Source organism: Acanthochromis polyacanthus, chromosome 13, assembly GCF_021347895.1.
Source record: "Acanthochromis polyacanthus isolate Apoly-LR-REF ecotype Palm Island chromosome 13, KAUST_Apoly_ChrSc, whole genome shotgun sequence".
In the NCBI taxonomy this organism is placed as follows: domain Eukaryota; kingdom Metazoa; phylum Chordata; class Actinopteri; family Pomacentridae; genus Acanthochromis; species Acanthochromis polyacanthus.
The window spans coordinates 23209393-23232543 of record NC_067125.1 but is presented as its reverse complement, the minus strand read 5'-3'; the positions used below and the strand labels follow the sequence as shown (position 1 = coordinate 23232543).

General features: G+C 39.7%; 1 protein-coding gene across 1 annotated transcript; it reads right to left on the bottom strand.

Annotated features, from left to right (window-relative positions):
- Nucleotides 1-775: 775 nt before the first annotated feature.
- Nucleotides 776-20318, bottom strand: appbp2 (amyloid beta precursor protein (cytoplasmic tail) binding protein 2). The gene is made up of 13 exons (XM_051958154.1): nucleotides 19903-20318; nucleotides 15872-15960; nucleotides 15144-15295; nucleotides 12346-12469; nucleotides 10358-10526; nucleotides 10161-10250; nucleotides 9908-9975; nucleotides 9714-9819; nucleotides 9490-9614; nucleotides 8915-9000; nucleotides 7656-7846; nucleotides 5041-5206; nucleotides 776-1807 (listed from the first exon to the last, which is right to left on the bottom strand). Exons 1-13 carry the CDS (start codon nucleotides 20038-20040, stop codon nucleotides 1545-1547), a joined length of 1767 nt encoding a protein of 588 aa, XP_051814114.1. The 5' UTR covers nucleotides 20041-20318; the 3' UTR covers nucleotides 776-1544.
- Between the last annotated feature and the right edge of the window lie 2833 nt (nucleotides 20319-23151).

The window sequence follows — 23151 nt, the reverse complement described above, 5'->3', positions numbered from 1 at the left end:
GATGTCGTCCCTGGCTGTTGTCAGGTTGTTGTACTCCTCACTGGTCCTTTGTGAGGAAACACCAGCACCTTTACCAGCAAGACAGTTGAGCCTGAGGCTTTAGGGAAATGACAGATGAGACCTTGGACAGAAACGCTGATGGTTCAGCAATAGAAAAAAACCTACAACTTTACTTTAGTGGGATTTCTGACAGGAGGGAGTGGAGAGGAAAGGCCAGATGTACAGATAAAAAGGCTGGAGACACACACACACACACACACACACACGTACAATATTGGTCCCCATTGTAGTGCCCTTAAGGGTATAGTAGTTTATTTAGCACTTAAAAGTATGGGTCCGTCTACAGACAGATAACTGCAAGCTGGTGTAAGGCTGGTAGTCATCAGTGGAGCACTTGGGCACCCAGAGTTCTATCTGTGTGTACTGACACTCACTCAAACAGGAAGCCTCATCATTAAGAAGTAAAGAGGAGGCTTCTCAGCCTTTGTACATGTGGCATCTTCCTCTGTGCACTCCCATGCACGTCCCTTATTATAGTGCTGAACTGTTTCTTTAGGATTCATGGCTCACTCATTTAAAAAGCATAACAAAGGGCTACATAAACATACATTTTTGCATATAAATTATTGGCATTTTAAGTCTGCTATGTCAGTACTAAGCTGGAAAAAAAAGAGATAAAATAAATTGAAAACAAGACCTGTGAAGCCTGTTATGTGTGTAACAACATACCCACTGGTTCAACACATTCCACTGTTTGTAATCTCTCTCCACCAAGTAGTTCAAAACAGGAGTTTAATGAAGTCTTCTTAGGGTCCACTGTCACTTCTTTGCAAAGAAAAAAAAAACAAACAAGAAGCCTTCAACTGAAACTTAAGTGTACAATCTGTAATATTTTACTGTACAAGTGTCAAAAATATCCGACTATTTTCATCTGTGATCCGCCAAGTGATTCTGCTGATGGATGTGGGCTGTATTTCACAGATGAGCGCGGGGTCCAGATCCTGTCATGTACGTAGCCCTGGAGAACATGGTTTCATTCTGTGGTGAGTCTCATGGCGTTCAGAGCTACACTGGTTCAAATACAAAAGCAAAAACGTCCTCTGATTCCCAACTGAGAAGAAAAAGGCGAGTGAAACAAGAGAAGAGGTCATTTGCCATCCTTGCAGGATGTTTGAGGTTTTTCTTTTTTAACCACCCCCCCACCCCCCACCCCCCAGTCGTACGTCCTCGTTCTCTTGGAGAAGTGCAGCAGCTTGCTGTGTAGAGATGCATTGTGGTTATGTGTGTGCTGATGAGGTTTGATAACGGTGTCTTCTCTATTTTTTTTTTTTTTTATTTCACAACTACATGTGTATGCATGTCTGTGTGTACTGGCAGCTGCAGTGACTGTAAAGCCAACTGCCCTGCCGGTGATGCTTGAATTTTATGAGTATTACCAATTATTTGTGTGCAACTGAAGCATCACATTTAGGCTTATTTTATGTCCTCACCAGGCTAAAACCCACATGTCTCTCCCCTCCCACCCCCTCTCTTCCCTCATAAAATCAGCCGAGACAGGGGCGGGTTGGGCCTAGGCTCTGAGCCAATAGGAAGGCTTGTACCACCTCCTGGGTCTGCTGGGGTGTAGTGTTGACATCCTCCAGGGCGTCTGCCACAGCAAACTGTCGGTCCCTCAGCCGGTTCCAGTTGGACAGTACGTTGTGGTACTCAAACACCTTCTCATAGTTCCCTACTGAGTTGTAGAGTTTGATCAGGCCTCGGTAGTCGTACTCCAGCCCACTGTAACCCTCTCCAAACAGCTTCTTACCTGTAAGGACAGAGAAACATCAGATGACATGTTCGTAGTCTTTATAGGGCAATTAATCAGTTGGCTAAAGGAAAAAAAAAAAAAAAAAAAAAAAAAGTCAACATTTAGTCAAATGTGACAATCACCTTCTTATCCCTGTTTTACATTACGGTAAATGAATGTCTTTGGATTTTGAAGTCTCTACATAACTGCTTTGGACATATTTCACTATTTTAAGGTGCTATAGGAACCCAAAAGCTGTCTGCTTATTAGAGCAAGACACTGTCAGAACAGAAAGAAGGCGATTCTTGAACGTTTCATACATTAATGTGTGGTTCTGTCAGACAAATCTAAGCTTAAAAGTGTAATTTATTTATTTTCAACACATCGATCCAAAAATTCTCCTAAGATAAAGTCAAGGACTCCGGTGTACTGCAGGAAGTTTCCACAGAGCAGTGAGGAGGTGACAAGAGACAGAGGAAAATAAAACAAGCCTGATCAATGAATTCAACAGAGCACTGCTCTGGTATACAAAGGAGCAAGTTGTCAGTAAGCTGTTTGATGATATATTCAGCAAGAGAAAACATCTTTCTAGAGTTGATGTGCCACAGTGGTGTGAAAAACATCATTTGGAGATGTAAAATGTAAGCAGTTAATATGTATAGACATGGCGCTTCTATTTTTTTTTTTACGTGTCACTCATACGGGCACCTGAAGAAAACAGCTGTCCATTCCATTTCCACTTTTTTGCCCTTTTTGCAAAAAAAACAAAAAATGAAATGTAACTGTTGTTTTTGTGTTTTTATGATTTATGGCGTTAAAACAGGAACATACACCATGAACGGCATTTCTGAAGTCTCTTTACTTCTAGCAGCAAGTGCAGAACTTTACATTACAGTGAAAAAAATAGTTCACAGTGAGGAAAACCATGGCAGGAGCAAAACCCACCCAGAAACTTCTTAGGGTTTAGAGGGTTAATTACAAACTAATTAGGTTACTGGACGCTAACTTTATTGGATAGTACGGCTATCCAATACAGCTTGAACAGGCATTAAGCATCAGAGGATTGTGTCAATAAGATGGAGGAACTTCAAATCAGTATGACTCAGCTGCCAGCTTTGGCTCAGAGCTGGGTTCACTTGTGGAGCAGCACGGCTGGACGCACACAACAAAAACAGCATTTTCCTGGAATCCATGAGCTACAGGAGTGACCACAGGGCGCGTATAATATCAAACTGGAAGGCTGGCCTGGTATCACTGGGCTTTACCCAGCCTTTCAGGTACCATGAAGTAGGGTCAGTTGCAACCATTGTAAATTATAATGGTAACTTCAATAAATGATAACGTTGTGAAGCAAATTATATACAGCTGTGTTCAAAATAATAGCAGTGCAACATCACTAACCAGATCAACCACTGGTTTTGGTAGAAATGATATTCCTACATGGCAAATAACTTACTAGCAGGTGTAGTAGAGTAATAGAAAACCAACAGACCGAAGTCAATCATGACATGCACGCTGCTGACTCTGTTTCACTGAATAATTCAAAAATACCAGTGTGGAGTTCAATCAGTGAGGTCAAAAGCAGGTCTCAAACAGGTGGAACTCATTTAACGAAGAAGGCAGCAACCGTTGTGCATTTCTCTAAAAAATCTGAGTAAAATGAGTCGTTGCAGACGTTCAGATGAACAGCATACTTTGATTAAAAAGATGATTAGAGAGGAGAAGCCATATGAAGAGGTCAGAAAATGATGGGCTGCTCAGCGAAAATCATCACAAATGCTTTAAAATGGCAACCAACACCAGAGATGTGGAAGAACCCCCCCGTTACGGGGCGGAACGAATATCCGGATATTCGTCTTTAAAAGGGCCCGAATATTCGGAGCCCAGAAACCACTATTCGGGCCAGCCCTACTGATGTGCTGAAGAGGTTACAATTTGCCAAAGAACACATTCACAGACCTAAAGAGAATTGTCATTTGTTTCTGACAGCATTAACATAGCATTAGCATGGATATCTCCATCTTCAGCATCTGTCCTCTGTTTACTGACACGGACAAAGAGAAGCGTGATGTCAGGGTTTGTTGGGGTGGGGTGGGGAGTGAGATATCCGAGGTACTTGGATCTCACAATTAATATTCAGATACCACCACAACAACCGAATATGTTTTGATTTAGAATGAAATGTGCAGTGTTCCCAATGGAAATAAAAGTTATTATGATAAGGATTTTGAGCTTCACTCACTTCTTTAGTCTTTGCTGCTACTATTTTGAACACAACTGTAACTAGTCCACATCCAAAGCGAATCACTACAAGTTCACAGAGCAGGTTACCATGATTACTATGATCAATGTACAGACTTACTATACTTAAATGATACCCTTTCAGATGCCAGATGGACTTTTGTTGTACAACCCTGTTCAAATTATTAAGTTTTCCAACATATTACAGTTGACCATATTACCATCTAATAACTGAAATATGTACTTGCTTATTATTTGTGATTGTTTCACAGCAGGTATCTTTGGCATTGTGTTTCTATCAGTGTAATTCAGATAAAATGAGGAAGCTTTTCTAAATCAAATATTTGTACAGTTAACACGGAGAGAACTGTAATTAAGTATACTGTGACTGCATAATCTTTTTAATTAGAAATAAATATTCTCATAAATACCACCCAGTAGTAAATCAGACATGATCTGGCACCCTCTTATTTTCTTTTTTTCCAGCCAAGACATAATAATAGTATTTCTTTCAAGCTTGGACCACAGAACTAACTTTATTTCTGGTTTGCTTTTACTCATCTAAAGCCGTAGTCTTTTGACATTTGGGCATTATTCATACATATTTTATTGTTTCCTCTTCTTTATTGGTTAAGTGATTATGCTGTGCATCTTTTACTTTGCAGAATGTAATATAGACCTTCTCCAGCTGCAATAATTCAATTTCCCCACTGGTGGCACATCCAAGGTCTAGTGATTTTGCATGTGACTGGCTTGTAATTAAAAACTCTTTTATGTGAACACACTGAACTTTGTTAATAGACCCAGAGTAAACCAAGGCATTTAAAACCTGCTTTGTGAGGCACATTATTCAGGATAATTAACACAGGACTCAGTGAAGCCCGGCAACAAAAAGAAGCCCCGACTCAGATGAACTTATTTCCTGCTGACACAGGTTTGGGTCCTGCATATGTTAATTTACAGTAAAACATTTAAAAACAAGCATCTACTGTTGCTATCTTTCCACTGACCAATAGCAATGGAGCGCAGGTAGAGCCTCTCTGCGTCTTCATACTGGTTCATGTCGTAGTTGTAGAGAGAGGCCAGGTGACCCACTGACAGAGCCACTTCATAGTCTTCATGGCCCAGTAGCTGCTCCTTGATCTGGATGGCTTTGATGTGCATTTCCTCTGCCTCCTGGACACACAGTGACACAAACACAAAGATAGACAAACAGATCACACACGAGGGACACACTTTAAACACCTATTTATATTTCGACATTTTGTTTCTTGAAGTTTCCCAATAAATAAAAACATCTGGCTCCTTTTACACTGAAGGAACATCGTTTTGGGTAAATGCCTGTAAATGTCGTAACTGGGGTAAAGTACACTTGTGACATCATGCTTTGACAAACAGAGTCACAATGCTTATTAGTTTACAAACTTTCCAACAATCACTCCCTGTCTGGTTTTTACATAATCTAGAGATAAATATTGTGCGCTTTTGTGGGATTTAAAACAGTGTCACATTGGTCCCCTGCTAACTGTAACATATTGAATTCTGTAATTATTTCAGCCTTCATTAAATCTCTAGAATTATAGAGTCTCACAGTCCGTCTCCACACTACCCTTTCATTAGCCAAATGAATGAAATACAGCATCTTACATACAGTAAACAACAGAAGTGAGTACACTGCTGTACAACAGCTCTTAAACAACAAATGATTCAAAACTGCACCACCTGTCAATAATGTAGAATATTTGCTCTTATGAACAAATACTTCAGAAATGCAACAAAAGCAAAATACACCTGTAGTCTCATACAGCCAGCTCAGGCTGTAATGAACAACGGTTCACTGCACCTAATCATCATGCTGCTATCAGGGAGAAAAGGCCCGTCTTCTTTCTGTTTCTCTAAACCAATCACACACCCATTAGGTGGAGTTAATGAAGGCTGCAGAAACAGTGCCCCCTATAGACAGTGCTCTGGGGGGGTTTCGTGCTAGAAGAGAAGGCAAGCAGTGTCATTAAAATGGCTTAGTTATTAAATGGTTGCAAAACATGCTGTGAACATCAGAACTTTCTTAGGTCTCAACCTATAGACAGTGGCTATCCGTGTCATGGTTCCACATGGAAAAGATTCCCAGACAAAATGAGAAATCCGATGATGAGACTTTGCAAAATGATACTGCACACAGGAAGATTGGCAAACAAATTACAATTCAGTTGAAACACAGTTGCAGCAGCAACCAGGAGGTACACAACAAGCCACAGTATCACTAATCAAAGCTGCAGTGGTCCTCCTAAAATAACACCACGGACAGAGCACTACTTGTACTTTCTACCTTCTGTGTCAGCTAAGACAGTGTGAGTCGTCAAACTCTATGGACAGCATTCACTAAAAAAATCCCTTGAATGCTCTCGAAACTGAAGGTTTAAGCTTCGATACAAAACACGAAAGAAAATCCTGATGAATACTTAGAATAAATTCTTTGGTCAGATGAGACCAAGATACATTTGGTTAGCTAGGATGGGGTCCAGCATGTTTGGTGCTTCCATTAATCAACAGTGAAACACATGCTGTGATGGTTTGTGGCTGCACAGGTGTAAGAGGATGGGGAGATGACATTGTAGATGGAAACACGGACACTTGCAGATGTACCAAAACACTAACTGACAAGAAGCTTGGCAGAAGATTCCACCATAAAAATATTCCAAAGAACACTGACAAAATCACAAACAAGACTTTTTAAAGAAGAACAAAGTGAAAACTATGACCTGGCCAAGTATGTCACCTGACCTGAATGCAACAGAACACCTCTGGGAAATTCTACAGAGAAAGGCCGAGCAACACAACTCCTCCAACAAAGAGCTGCTGAAACAATAGTCTGAAGAATGGCAGAACGTCTCTGCAGGTATTAGTGCAACACTGGCATCCTCCATGCTGTGGATGTCTGTATTTTTAATATAGTACATCTAAACTGTTTATTATTTCACATAAGAGAAAATATCCTACTGTTCAACTTAGAAGTGATTTGAATATTTTAACATTCAGATGATCTGGCACAGGGTTGAACTCAATTCTGGTGTATACTGTATACAGCAAAGTAATTTCTATTGGACTTTATTCACCACAATTAACAGTTTTAAAGCTCCACAGAATGCTAAAAGAATATCCAACATCATGTAGCTCAATTATTTTTTTGCTTTAAACAGGGATCAAACTTCAGTCTGTTAGTCTAACATATTACAATCATTTAGTAGGCGTTCTGTCATGTGGTTTTGTTTCTCAGCTGGATACAACTTTTCAGGATCAAGTGCAGCCTGATCATCTAATAAGACCCAAAAAACTATAGCACTGGGTCCTGTGTAGGAAACACAACTGCAAAGATGAGCCCAAGTATTCGAAAGCAGCACGATGTTGATGCGTAATAAAACAAAACAAAACACTAAAAGCTGTAAAACTGACTGTCCTCGAGAAAAACTGCTAATTTGGCAACTCAAGAGAGAGGAAATATTACCTTAGTATTCATTACTGACAACCGAACCTCTCCATCGCAGCACAAAAAACAAACAAACAAACAACCCTTCCATTGCATGTAAACTAGACTAGGGATGACAAAAAAAAGAAAGTCTCAACTGGCCTTAAACTTCCTCATGGACTGGTAGAGCCGTCCTAGGTTGCCGTAGTGTTTTGCTGTCTGGACGTTGAACTCCCCAAAGGCTTTCTTGGCCAGTTGCAGTGAAGAGAGGTGCAAATCATGGGCCTCCTGCAGGAGACGCTCTTCTGTCTCTTTATTGTGGCAGTCAATGGCAATTTCCTCCAGGATTAGTGCTTATGAGAACACAGAAAAGATGTTAGACTTAACATACTTTGGCATAGGCAGGCCTATCCTCACTACACTGTGTCAGCACTCTGGCTCTGGGTAGGAAAATTACTTCACCAGCCCCTAAATAGGAATAACTGTTGTGTGCTCGACATCTACCCATCACTTTCATATTTTACCAGAACTTGGCTGGTGCTAATTTTCCATTTTTATTTGGTATTTATTAGGGAACACTCTTTAAACCGATCATAATCTTGTTGTGCAGCACTATGTCCAGGAAACAGTGACAGTAACCAAGAAAATAGTACTGGGGAAGAACTTGTGTTAGTGGACCATGCTTTAAAAAAGAAATGTTCATAAACTATGGGCAAATATTAAAAAAGGTTCCTGCTGCAAATGCTTTGAATATACTCTTTGTAGGTCTTTATAACCATTCAGGAAAAAAACAAGAGACTACTTTATAAAACTATCCATACTTTGTCTAAACTTGCCATTCTCAGCGTGTAGGTTGCATTGTTGTTTCCTATAGAGAAGGGGATTCTAAAAGCGCTGAGATGCAAACAGTGAAAGGGAGAGTGTTGTGTGTGATATACAGCCAATGGCAGGCTTAGATCCAGTCTAATGTACCACTACTGATTAAAAAAGCTAAATCTAATTCAGCACTACAACAAAACTAGGTGGATGATTACTCAGTATGAATTTCAGGAATGTAGAAAAACCATCCCTGATATTATCTGATAGAACATAAATACTATTTGCCAGCATGTGTCAGTTTTTTCTTTTTCTTGAAGTGAATAGTTAGCAATCAAATAGTGGCTAAATCATTGATTCTGCTTCTCAGCCTGACTTTTTACTGCAGTAACTCAGCTATTACTTGCGTAAATGTTTCTTTGGATTTGTGAGCCCTTTGTCCAAGATTTGAATCTGAATGGTTGAAAATGTCTGCAACATGTATATACATATTAGGTCCAAGGGACAATGACTGTTGTCATGAAATGGATTGCGTTCATGATATTTCCCACTGAGCCTTCCACACAGTGGGCAGCAGCCCAGCATGTCCAAGAAACTTGCCTTACCTTTGACTCTCTTAGAGGAAGCCAACAGAAGATGGTCCTCAGGCAGAATGTGAGTTATGATGTCTATGGCACGTTCTGCATGGAATCTGAGGGGAAAGCAAAGCAGATGACTCAAACATATCATGCAACTCAAACTTGGCCGAAGCTCTATTTAAATGAGGTAAAACACTTCCAAGAAAGCCAGCCTTTTCCGTTGAAGAAAGCTGTTTTGAAGCTCATATAGTGCAAAAGTGAACCAGTCTAATAGAGGTTCCATCATTACCCAATACTGAACCAGTGTCTTTGTATACAGGGAGGGGTATGACAAGATTAATTATAAATAAAAAAAAACATCTCCCACTCAGCTCCTTGCAGTCTTTGAATTTGGCATTGTGTAAAATTACATATCTTTTTAATGCAATGGCACATGACTCTAAACATGCATCCATATTACATAAACAGCAGTACAGACAGCAACAGCAGCAACACAGTATGAGTCATAGTCTTCTGCGTCATTTACAACAGGGCTTGTGTTGAAGGTAATTAACAGACTGATGTAGGAATAGTCCTGAGGTTGTAAGATTTATTGTACTCACAGAGCGTTGTCAAATTTCCCAGAGCTGTACTGGTGCACGTATGAAGAGTAGGCCAGGTCTTCATGGGCTGTGGCAACATGGATGTTCTTTCCCCCAAACACAGACTGTCGAATGTCCAGGGCAGTCTGAATTTTGTACAGTTAAAGGATTTAAATAGGTAAAATTCCTGAAAACAAGGATATGTAAAACATAGGCACACTTTGGTTGCCTATCACTCTGCTTACCTGGTAAATAGCAACTGATTGGCATATGTTGTCTACATTTAATAAGTAAAATCCATAATCTAGCAGCGTGTCGGAGTACTTGGGATGCTTGTGTCCAAAATGTTCTCTGCAAGACACAAAATACTGAATCAGAATCCCTGATGACAGAAAGAATAAAAATAACATGCAGTCGCTATAAAGACACAGCAGGTTACCTTGCGAGAAACACTGCATGTTTGATCAGCTGCTCTGCTTTTCTGAACTCCCTCTTTACCACACAGGCCTGCAGTGAAAGCACAAGTCCAACTTTAAACAGTCATTTCTGAATTTGTATCTGAGCATCTAAAGCTGAAATCATTTAAAATCAGTGCTGAAAGTTACTAACAGAGACACACTATGTATAGACATTGTACCTGTGACAGTGACATAGGGACATTTTCTTAATCTTTCACCTGATCTAAGTATTACCTTGGAGGCTTGTCTGAGGACATCAACTACTACTTTGACAGGCAGCCCAGGAGTAATTTCCTTCATAGCCTCTATACACCACCTGTATGCCTGGGACATGAGGAAAATGCAGAGAAAAACAGAAGTTACAGATTTCTCAGCAACACTGCAGTACTGTAAGTCAAACAAAACTACTATCAGTGGTTAAACATTCATACCTCATCATAGTGGCTTTTGGCGAAGAGCAAGGCACAAAGCTCACCATACAGCGCTGCCTTGTTGGCCTGGTGGCCATGTTTGGCTAGTTTGTCCATGTAAGACTGAGCAAGCTTGAAGGTCTCCTCCCCCAGGTGATACTTACAATTTCCATTGCGGACATGAAGCAGCCTGAAGAGACAAGAGCAGAGGGCTTGAATAACAGTGTCAGACTTGTGTGTGACTTCTCTGAAGTGATTTAGTAAGTATTACTCTGTCAAGGAATGGCAGAGTTTTGTGACGATTGGCGCATGTTTGTCTGTCTGTCCGTCTGTTTCTTTGCCTGTTAGCAACATTACATTACATATACATTAAAAACAGACTGATTAAACTGTGGCGGTGTTTACGAGTCCCATCAATTTGTTGCCTGCTACAAATTTAGGACACACAACTCCTAAATACACGCCTGTACTCAGTGTCAGGTCATTTTGTTTGTGGGTATATCTATATTGTACGGCTACTTTCTATGTTGCTGCGATTACCACCACAAATTTCTTCAAGATTTCATCAGAACAACACAACAACTGAGCAGCCTTGTCCTCTCAAACATTGTTATAAACAATGTAAAATTTGCTACACAGGTGGACTGCACAAACAGCAATGAAGGAAACTACTAGGTTCCCTTCACTGCATATGTGCTCACAGAACTGGAGTTGTGTGCAGTAAATATTATTTGTCTGTGTTTAAGCAAACTTAAAAATGACATTGTTAGATGGATCCTGTAGTTCATGTAACTTAGTACCTGCCCTGAGTTCCTGTAGTGGAAAGATGCTGATAGACTTGTGTGTGTCTGCCTGTTAATGCATACACATGTAGTTCTGATTGTGCTGGTTTAAAAGTGACACAAAAATCTTATCAGGTACGACCAAATAAGACTGCCATTGCAGCTGGCGCATAAAGTAAATAACGCCCTGACACATTCAGATCAGGGTTTGGCCGATAATGCTTTAAGTATATCTTAAAGAAATATTTATTATTGTTTTTCAGACAATATTGTTAGTAATCTGTGGTTGCCTCCTAATTTAGCTACTAGCTGTTAGCATAGCCAAAGCCACAGTGAAAGTAACTAATATCCTGATTTGTTGTGATGCCTGTGCTCCTTGTTCAGTTTTTGCACATTGTGTCTCTGTTCAAGAGAAAAGTTTGTCATTTAGAGCAGACTGCTAAAGTTACCATACTTTCTGGACTATAAGCCGCTACTTTTTTCACACGCTTTGAACCCTGCGGCTTATAAAACGATGCGGCTAATGCATAGATTTCTACGGGCTAACGAGCTTCATGCCGTCAATACATTTAGCCTTGTCACATCAGACCAATGAAATTATCAAACAGGTCACAGTGGACCAATGACACTGTTTGAATTAAATCAAACACACTCACACTAAATTCTTCGGATCAGTCATTTTGTACTTCATACACACATCCTCATCATGGAAAACACATGAAGAAATGCATATGATGCAGCTTTTAAGCTAAAGGCAATCGATCTGCCTGTCGAAGAAGGAAACAGAGCTGATGCACATAAGTTTGGCATCAATCCATGGAGAGACGCTGGAGACGGCAGCGTAAAGAATTGACTCAATGTTTATTACTGATGTGTTACAGGCACTGTTTGGAAAAAAAAACATTTAGTTAATTAAAAGTTGAAAAAAACCTTTCTGTGTAAATATCTCATGTTACAACTTGGACACCTGCAGCTTATAGACAAGTGTGGCTTATATATGTACAATTTTTTTTCTTTTTAAATTTAGTGGGTGCGGCTTATATTCAGTTGTGCTCAATAGTCCGGAAAATACAGTAATCTTACTGTAGAAAGATTGTATGTGTACTCAGGTTAGCTTTGCCACAAGCAAAGAGGCACAGCAAAACTCTTAGCGACAGCCTAACGTATACATTCTACACAAAGGGGTCTTCTTGGTTAGTGTAAGCACATAGAGGCTTTCAGACTGACCTGACACAGCATTCCACAGCCCGGTAGCAGTGGAGGACTTCACTGTGGAGTGTGCACAGCTGCAGGCACGACAGGAACACTTTTTCTGCATCTCCATACCAGCCCGCATCAGACAAGAAGCCACCTGTGGTCAAAAATATTAGACACACTTAGCCACATACATATTCATGGAGCGAATTACTCTAGCAAGCGAGTCTAAACATTATATAAAGGAACCTCAGTTAAACTGACAGTATCCAACATGGCTTGGTAGCTAAACAAAGTTAGGATGATTTTACATGTTACCTCTGCTTCTGATAAAAAAAAAAGTAGGTCAAAGCATGTTATAATAAACAAGATGCTCTTTCAAATACAGTTGACAGCATTTTTTGCTAATTCTAAGTTACACTTCAGGGTTCTCGCCAGCGCATTTCAGTTGAAAAAGTTTAAAGTTGAAAAGATTACGCTGTGATTAGGGCCGCTACGCTGCCTTTCAAGTTGTGGTATTGTGTTTTCGTAATATTTCCATATTTATGTGAGAAAACCTCTTTAATGGGGCAGTTGGCGCTGTGAAAGAGAGTTATTTTGACAGATAACGCCATGTGCATTTGTTTTTATCGACTGGGTGCCTATCTAGGTTAATTTATGTCTCCCCACCTCAGCCGTACTTTCCTATCGATTGAGCCGTTCCCGTCTAAAATTAAGAGTCGCTTCCAATCTCGGGGTTACAATTAGCATGTCTCGGTTGTTTCCATGATGCCATGTATGGTGAATAGTGACCTAAATCACGAGCATTTGGAGCATCTGCGTGACGCTCATTGGCTGACATCTGGGCCGGCCGCTCGCGAGATTTAATGAAGGCTATTGCGCATGCGCATAGTGTCGGGCCGTCCCGACCTGCTGTTACGCTGTGAAAAAAATCCTGGTGAGAACCCTGCACTTGATAAGTACGGACTAGTTTTGTTGGTAAAATAAACACGAACACCAACCACAAACCTTTAGGATCCATCCAGTTTTACCACACCAATGACAAATGCTTATACAGTTTAAGTGGTAAATCTAATATAAGGGGAAAGCGTTTAAAAGATAGCTGCACTTTTTGGAGCTGAAATAGATGTTTTAATACAGCATATAACATACATTATTATACCTCAGTGTAAAATCACATTGGTTCAAATGATGTAAAATTGCTCCAAACTTTCTCACCTCTAAATAATTGTATTATTTCTATGTTGAAAAGTAGAGGATTTCCTGTTAAGAAGAATTAAAAACAAATACTTATATTGAAAACACACAGCCCAAAATAAAAGGTCAGTGCGACTAAGTGAATAAACTTGTGATCACTGATACACAAGACAGAAAACCTGTAGTCCCTGAAACAAAATTTAGTACACCTGTGATTTCCAGCTAGCCTAACTGCTTGGACATGGCTATAAAATGACCTGTGACCATCAGACCTTTCTCAGTTTTGGACCTATGGACTGTGTCAATGAGCATGTCTGAACTGGTACAAGGGTTATTAAAAGAAATCAGAGTTTCTGTGAAGCTTAGACAGCGAGAAAGACACTGCACACACAACACATTGTGTAATGTGAACCTCTATGGACACATCCAAAGAAAAAAACCCTTTCTTGCTCTTTGTCACTAGACTGAAAAATCAAACTTCTGATGAATACTGGGAGCACATTTTTTGTTCCTATGAAACCAAAACAAAACTGGCTCAGCTCAGACAGAGTCTAACATGTTTGGTGTGACCGTGGTCAGGATAACCATGGCCAGCTGAGTGCATATTTCCAACAGTAAGGCACAGAGGTGGGAGTCTGATGGGCCACATGAGTGCAAAATATATTGTGAGATGATATTTATAGCTCAAACCATGAATGTCCAAAATCCTAGCTTAAAAGGATCACTCCTAGTCTGCAGAAGCTCAGCAGTAGATCCATATTTCAACATGATTATGATCTAAAGCGCACTGCCAAAATCACACAAGAGTTTCTAATGAAGAATAAAGCACAAAGTATGACCTGTTATGTCACTCAACGTAATCCAACAGAACACCTTTGGGGGATTTTAAAAAGAAAGGAAAACCCCTTCAGCAAAGGGCACCAGCAAAAACAGAACGCCAAAACATCTCTCCTAAAAATTCTGCAACACTGGCATCCTCCATGATTGAGTCTGTCATCAAAAATAAAGGCGAACATGTGAGGGACTGAAAAATAAAAATCTGAATCTTTGTAATGAAAGGTATTCTGACTTTTGCCTGTATTTTTTACTGGCGTAAATCTAAACTATTAGTTTTTAGTTTTACATGACAGCAAATACCCTGCTGTTCAACTTAGAAGTAATGCAATCACTGTGCTTTGATGAAACACTGAATCATTTGACCTTTAAATGATACTGCACTACTTACTTCTCTTGTGTACTGTCAATCAAGAAATTCTCTATTGCTTGTATGTTCTTAAGTTATATTTTCAAAAATAATTACATTTGCATTTAAACATGTTTATTTTTCCCATGTAAACAAGTTGAACCAATCCACACATATTTTCAGAAAATGTCAAACACGACTTTTGGCGAGATAAATGGACTTTTGACTTAAAGTACAGTAAGTGTTGCAAACTGTCCTGCAGACATATGTTAAGGATAATGGATGATAGCTTCAAATTTCTGATGAATAATTGTCATTTTAAACCACCCTCTTCCTGGAACCCAGACTATTTCTAAGCTCGCTGAAAACAAAGTGAGAACCCTGACCTGTATCTCACAGACTGTCTAGGAGAGACTACTTAACACTTTCCATTCCCTGGCCCGCCACTTACCCAGCACAAAGCCGAACTGAATAGCCTTCTCTTTGACGTGGGCGTCAGACTCTGCGATGTAGGAGCAGCGGCGGCTGAAGGAGTTTGCCAGAACTGAGGCTACTTTCACACCGTGGTCCATTAGGGCCTGGAAACAGTGGTGCAGGAGATGTCTGCAGTGAGGGGGACAAAGAAAGAGACCACGTCAGTAGTGTATACAACCAGTGCATCTGACCAGTCACTGAATAACAATAGCAATGACAACAACTGATCCACGAGCAATGACAGGTTTTTCACACTAAGCCCATCCAAACGCAGAACATAGATAACTCTATGGAAAAAACCATCAATAATTCACCTTAACACTTAAAGGGCAGTTTACTGTGGTAAGGGATTTACAATGCTATTTTATATTAAGTTACATTCATCTACTTTCATAAACCCCTGACCCCTTTTAATATAAAAAACAAGTCTTTAATACACTCTAGAAGCCAATTAATACGATTATTTCAGGATCAACACTAACACCAATTGTTTGTAATTAAGGAGACTAATGTTTACATGCATTTAATTTGAAGAGCACTTTTCAGTACTTATCCTTTGGTATTGATTAATACTGTTTACAGCACAGTGAAAATAAACTGCTCTGACAACCATAAGCGATCACAGGCTCAAGGATAATATTCTAAGATAACTGATGGCTTAATGGTGTGTGGTTAAAGACAAAGCATAGCCCCTTATTTCCTTACCTTTTATCTGAAGCCCGCAACACCTTAGCAAACACCTCCAGCTCACAGAACTCTCCCCCCAGCTGGCAGAGCCGGCCCTGCTGGTAAAGCTGAAACACACACACACACAGGTTGGATTGACAAGACAAAGGTGGAAATGCACTGAGAATAATACAGAGGCCAGCTCTTCCACCAACCACTCATCGAGCATGTATGTGTGGACAGCATGTCTGAGGAGCAGACTACTGAATAAAATAAAACAAACAAAAAAAACAGCTCATGATCCGTAATTACAATGGTGGAGTTTCTGTTCTATTTAGGGGTGTGTTCTAAGTGATGCTTTAGACAATGCTGCGTGCTGTTCAGGAGTTCAAACAAAAAAAATTGCTGATGTCTAGCCTGTCATCAAATTGTGCTTAGCTGGAAGTTGTTATATGCCATGGCTCCGCATGGTGGAGTCAACAGGAGACACTACCAGCCCAAGCTATGGCTCTGGAAATATCAGTTATTGGGCAAAATAAATGTGATACACTTTCTCCAGTGCTTTTGTATAGGCCGATTATATTACTGTGACCTTCAATTAATTTTATTTATAATGCGTCAATCCACAACATATGTCATCTAATAGCACTTTACATACTTCTCTTGATGCCTTGTTGACACATTCTGCTTCCTGACTGCAATCTTGCGGCTCATGACTGGAAGGGAGTCCAACTGAGCTTTCCAATCAAATAAAAAGTTAATTTTGTCACCAACTTGCTGCATGTAGGAAACTGAGCCGTCATTTTTCAGGCCTGTGATTTACAGTGAACAGGCCTGTCTACTGTTGATTTGTCTAGTTTGAGAACTCACTACAGCCCTTGACACTGTTAATCCTACTGCTGTCTTAAGAGCTACAGAAAGACGTGGACTACTTTTGGGATAAATGGTATCATCAACTGTTGCATGTAACAAGGCAATGATTACCATAACTGGGAGGACCGGCTGCCAAGTATAATTAGTCATTAGTTCACTTTTTTTAGTAGAGACAGAATAACTATCAGTTTGGCTGATTATCGTGGCCAATAGCTGGCATTTTTTCAATTACTAGTATTGGTAAACTATTGACAGATTATTGATAAATGAAATGTGCTACTTCAGGTCTAATGCAGCCACCTCTCTCTGTCTTTAGTCATTCTGTGGTCTCAAATGTCTCTCGAGCAGAGACTGCAAAATCTGAAAAAGAAACAAGCTGTTGCCACAAAGCAGGAAATTAGCTATGTTAACTGCAAGCATCTAGGTTGGAAGGCTGCCACAAACTATGTTCAAACAGAATCTAGAAAACCATAATTAATAACGCTTTAACATATGGGCCTTAGTCTGTAATAAAAATGATAGAACAGTGAAAGACGGAGAAGAACGGTCAAGGTAATAGCTGGAGACAAACTGATCAACCTCAGTCACTTAAACAGAGGAGAGCATCCTAATTTAATCAGTCCTATTTCTATTTTACAGATTAAGTCACTTTTAAGAACGTGTTTTTCATAATAGAAGAAGCCTAGTTATGAAAAACAGGTTCCCTGCTATCACACGCTGTTAAAACATTGCATGTAATGTACATTGGTTCCAAATACTAGTTATCAGTCTTTCTTGATCACCAGTAATTGCCCTGAGTACCAGCTTTAAAAAAAAACAAGCAAAAAGCATATCAGTCTATCCCTATTTTTTTTTAGTTTCCTTGGAAATGTGTCACATGAAACTACTGTGTACATTACATGTCGTGACCATGCAATACAACTTATAATCAGTGGCACACTATCCTGGGTGGGAGCTCTTCGGGGGCTCCACCATTTTGCTACAAGCAATCCAATCTTGCTCAAAAAATGTCCTAGCAAAATGGGTTCTCCATCACTTGTCTTACAAATCACACATGAAGGCATGAAAAAAAAAGAGGTTTCATAGTAACTGGTACATCCAGTCCTTGGAATGTCACACTGTTGTGCTTATTACTGTAAACTTCACTCTTTGCACAAACTTGCTTAAGTGGCTTTCTTAATCATGTTCGGAGGATAGGCCATGTATAAAAGATGAATGTAGCCTCCTGGTCTGAAAAGGGAAGTCAGAGCGGGAGTGACATAAATCTGCACTCTTTCTAGTGGTCAGCAGGAGCCAACTCCTCTGACTGCAAAGAGAAGTCTGGCTGTATATGAGAAAATTCCCTGCTTCTCACTTCATCTGTTACCTCAGTAAACATTTTCCCTAATGTGTTTATGGTTTTAATTGATAAATTCAAGCCCCCTTTGACAGAACATGGTGTCATGGTGTTCACTGACTGTCTATAAAGACAGTCAAACACTCCATCAGCTGTAGTGGCTCCGGTCATTGTCATTCTGGCAGTGCCTGACTCTTGCTACTTCCCAGGTAAGTCAAAATTAAGCAAAGAGGGGACATGAGTGGAGCTGAGGCGAGCCATGCAAAAGTCTCTGGAACATGAACTCTTCTCTGACAGCATCTACCTGCCACTCAAAGCAGCGATGCCTTTACACATAAGTTATTCAAAAATTCAGTTCCTATACAGTTGTCATGAACTGCAAAATAATCTACAAAGAACAAAGATGTACTTTTTGCACCGGGCTGTAAAGTTCGACATTTTAACATGGCAGTCTATGAGGACTGACTTGATTTTGGAGCCAATCTCAGGTGGGCATTCAAGGAACTACTGTTCTTGGCACTTCTGCATGATTTTTTTGTTCTGGAGGTTATAGCTTGTATTAACTTGCAAATGATGTTCTTATTCAGACTAAGATCAATGATAAAGCAGGGTATGCTTTATGGTCTGGCTGGTATATTTCCACCTGTGTGTTTGAATAATTCAGAAAAAGGGACACAAAGGCCAAAGGAAGGAGGGAGGGAGATAGTTTCACTCCAAGTCCCCTGCCCAGGTCACCTACTTTCTGTCACCCAGTCACTCCGCCTTATCCCAGCTTCATTAACAAAACAGTTACTCTCATTTGCAAATTTTTTGACCTAAAATACAGATTTCTGACAGCAGCTGTGGTGTGACACTGAAGCCGATCAGACTGTCTGATTTCTGTTTATGGTAGTATAATGAGGAATAATAAAAATAAAATACTGATTACTATCATTCTAATATACAGAATTTGCATATCAAAGATATACTGTTCGACAGTAACAACTTTATGTCAACAAGCTTACTACATCCTACAGACTCAATGAATCACATTTACAGAAAAGAAAAGACAAGTAATTTACATTCTTATATACTAAGACACCAACGGTTGGTAAAGATGAGGTAATATTCATTACTAAATAGTATGGTATCGGTGTTTTGTTTGAATGAAGAGGTCATAGTTTCAATGTATGACATTTAACTGCCTCTAACAACACAGTGTATGCCAATGTACATCACATCTAAAGCATTTCCCTGCCTGTGCAGAACCCCTTTAAGATCCTACTGTAAATGACCCTTCATAGGCAGGTGAAGTTGTCGTTTCAGCTCAGTGTTGTAGTTATCTAACTTAAAGTCGTGGGAACAAAAAGAACCGTTTTCAAAGTCACAGTGTTTCTCAATAGAGCTGTTATGTGTTCGCTGTCTGTGGCAAACTGACGGTGACCGTTCGATAAAGCGGAGACAAGTCGTAACCAATATGTTTGCCCATTTAAAACAAAGCTAGCGTTTCTTAAAGAAAGTGGGTCACAGCAGATCTTCACAACAGCAAATCCACAAAAATATTTTCTTAACACGACGTCACTGAAAGAATTCATTTATACGGTTACTGATGTAATTAGCTACAGGGTCGATGTCGGTTATGGCTTCTTATTGAACAAACGTACACACATACACAAGCTATCTTTAATGTAAATAAAATGTCAGGTCAGCTGTTAGTTAGTTCATTTACACCCATTTAAAAGCTAAATTTCGTCTTGAGGAGCGGATGTAACGTTATCGATATTTTGCTAACGTTAGCAGCAACGTTAGCAGCTGATTACAGAAACTCGTACAGGATGGTGGCTGTCTGATACACCAGAGCCTGTTGACTGGTAAACCTTACCTTATAATAGACATCGAACTGTATATTTTCTGGGAGCGAGCGTATGTCCCTTCTTGACCGGCTGTAGTTGTCCACCACCGCCGAGATAGCGGTGTTGTACAGTGTTTCTGGGATCCATTCGAGCTCCACCGCAGCCATGTTGTTTTCCCTCTCCAAAAAAACCCCAGCAGCTACAGCCCTCCCCAACTCTCCCTACATTCGCTACCTTACCGCGATTAAACCACGTCCTCCCAGAGTCCTCATATAACATTCGCTCTGCAGTGAGCCCACAGATATTCGTACTGTCAACAGGGCAGCGCTGCTCCTCTAAAACCGCTGTTTAATTTTCATCTTTCTCCTTCATCTACGATCATCCGTCGACCCTACAGCAGTTCCGTGCCCCCGTCCCGACGCACACTCACAGGCGGTGACGCACTGACGTCATGGTGCAGGCGATGCAAAACTGTTGATGCAAAACAGCATTTTGTACTCAGAGAGAAAACTAAGATTTCCTGCGCAGATGTTACCATATGAAAGCAATCTATTTTAAAGATCTACATTGCACATTCATCCAAACGCACTCAGCTATTCTACTATTCTCGGAGAAGCAATGGTTCTTCAGAAGGCTCTCTGTTTCATCAAACTGTCATTACCTATTAAAGAATCTCTATTGAGGGAATGGCTCTTCACATACTTAGTGTCGTTCTTAAAGTACTTATACCTTTTACTTTTTAGCAGAGCAACTGATGGTAGCTAATTTCATGAAACTATAGCTGCAGCTAACGATTATTTTGATGATTAATTAATCTTAAGATATATTTTTTTAATTTTCTTTTATTAATAATCAGAAGACAATGAGAAATGCCCTTCAGAATTTGTCAAACCCCCCACAGGCATCTTGCAATATGTGTTTCTGTCTGACAAACTGTTAAGAACCCAAAATATTAGATAAGGAAAGACCCAGAAGTGATGTAGTCTTACATTTACAATTCATACATAAAAGTTGTTAAAAACCAGTGTCTCTATATCTTTGAAATTCATTCAGTGTTTCATGATTTTAGTTTGGATTTCTCAGTTAATTTAAAGCTTTAGGGATAGGTATTCCTTTTAATTTTAAGGCTTTAGGGATAGGTGTTCCTTTTAATTTTGTGTTTGTGTTTGGTCAATAAGTCAGATGGACTTAGTTCGTGCTTCTCTGAAACTGACATTTTAATACCTGTCTGAAATTAGATGGTATACAAAGGGAACATTAATAAATGCCCAAAAACTAGGTTCACCTGCTTGTTTTTCAACCAGCAGTCCATAATTCTATTCAAAATGCTCACAGAACTATTTACTTTATGTTTTTTTTACTCTACTCTATGTAAGAACTATTTGAAATAGCTTATGTTTTTCAGGTGGGACCACAAAAAACTCTGTTGAAAATTACTCCTTAAAGAACCCTTTTTTGTGAAAGTTCTTTGGAGCACATGACATTTTTGATGGTTTTTGGAGGTAGCTATGGGCATTCTTGAAAGACCTGTTTGCAATAAGGTCCTTTAAAGAACCTCTCACTAAAAGATTCTTTGAGAAAACTAAAACACATCTTCTGTTGCATCACTGTGAAGAACCTACAATAGTGCCTGTCGTCATCTTTGTTTTTCTGAGTGTTGCAGACAAAAAACAAAAAATATACAAATATACATAACTTTTGTATTTAAGCATGAATTTATTTCAACTTTTGAACGTTAAACCGTCAGGGTCTTTGATTTCTACTGTTGGGAATTGTTTTTGTTTTTTTTAAATATCCTATTTAAATGTATTTAATTTTTAAAGTTTGTTCTGCCCCCTTTGCAACAATGACAGACACAACTGAGCTGCATGGACTCTTCAAGTGTGTGTAAAACTTTATCAGAATTGCTTTCATTACATTAGAACCAAGCAGAATGTGACAATGTTCCAAAGAGCTCACTGTGATGACAGGAATGTTTGACTTTCTTCATGCTCAAGAACTCCATAAAAGTAAAAGTTCACTGGGGTTGAGGTCATGTGATTGTGGAGGAAAGTCCATGAGGGTCAGCACTCCTCTGTCTTCTTTGGTCTTCGGGTCGAAGCTTTAACGTATTTTGGGGCTCATTATCCTGCTGCAGAATGAATTCTTCTCCACAAAGATGCAAACCAGAGAGTGGAGTATGTCTCTGAAGAGCGGATTGCTGCTTTTTCTTGGTCAGGGTGGAGTCAATTCACTGCAGGTATCCAAACCCGCCAGACTTGAATCTTCCCAGCAGCATATTTCACTGTGGGTTTGATTCACTGTGGTATCATTCTCTCTGCTGTTTTTTTTCTATCATTCACTGTAATATGCTGTGCTCTTAGCTTTTTCCATCGCTCCAAGTAGTGAGCTACAAGTGTTTGGTCTTGTTTCTCGACCTGAAAAGTGGCTTAGAGATGCTCCTCCTAGACTACTAGACAGCCATCTTTTGACAGGACTTTTGCTGAGTAGTCTTGTGTTTTTTATTTAAATTCTCCACCTGTGACCAAGCTGCTCTTCCATCTCTTTGTAAAAGCTATTGTATTAAACTTCTGATCTTCTGGTGGTGTGCACAGTTTGTTTCTGCTTGATTCTGCTTTGGATACAACTGGTACAATGCCTATAAAGTGTTTCTGAGTACCCTACACAGCCACCTTAGAAACCTTCAGTCTAGCTATGGCTAGATGTTGAGAAGGCTCCTCCTTGCTCAAATTCACAATCTGGCTTCTGAAACCTTCACATATTCTGATGCCATGTCTACCACTATCACAATGCTGCTTAGTGAGCATAGCTCAACTTGAAACTTAAGGCAAAGCCAAAATTGAACAGTGGCCGCAGGTTGATTTAATCGAGCAAACCTCTGATGAGTCAATCAAATGTGACATCTGAAGACTGCATTAGTGGTAAGATACAGTTCAAGGAAGTCTGACCTTTGAACAAAGAAGTTAACATGATCACTGACACTGATCTGCTTCAGCTCAACTGCTGACATGCTGAATCTAAAATACTTCCTCTTCATTTTACCAAGTTTTGTGTTGGACGTTCCAGCATTTTGAAATCAAAATTTACATGTTTTGCAAATGTTTATCAGTTATCTGTCTCCTTAAATACTAATAATTAGTTTTTCAAACAGCCCTGAACCAAATCTGTCAAGTTTTACGTAATAGTATCAAACTGTAAATTATTCTGTAATCCTCAGGCTCATCATGGCTTGCTTCATGGGCACTGTTGAGGAGGTTATCAATTCCAAAGCAAATGTA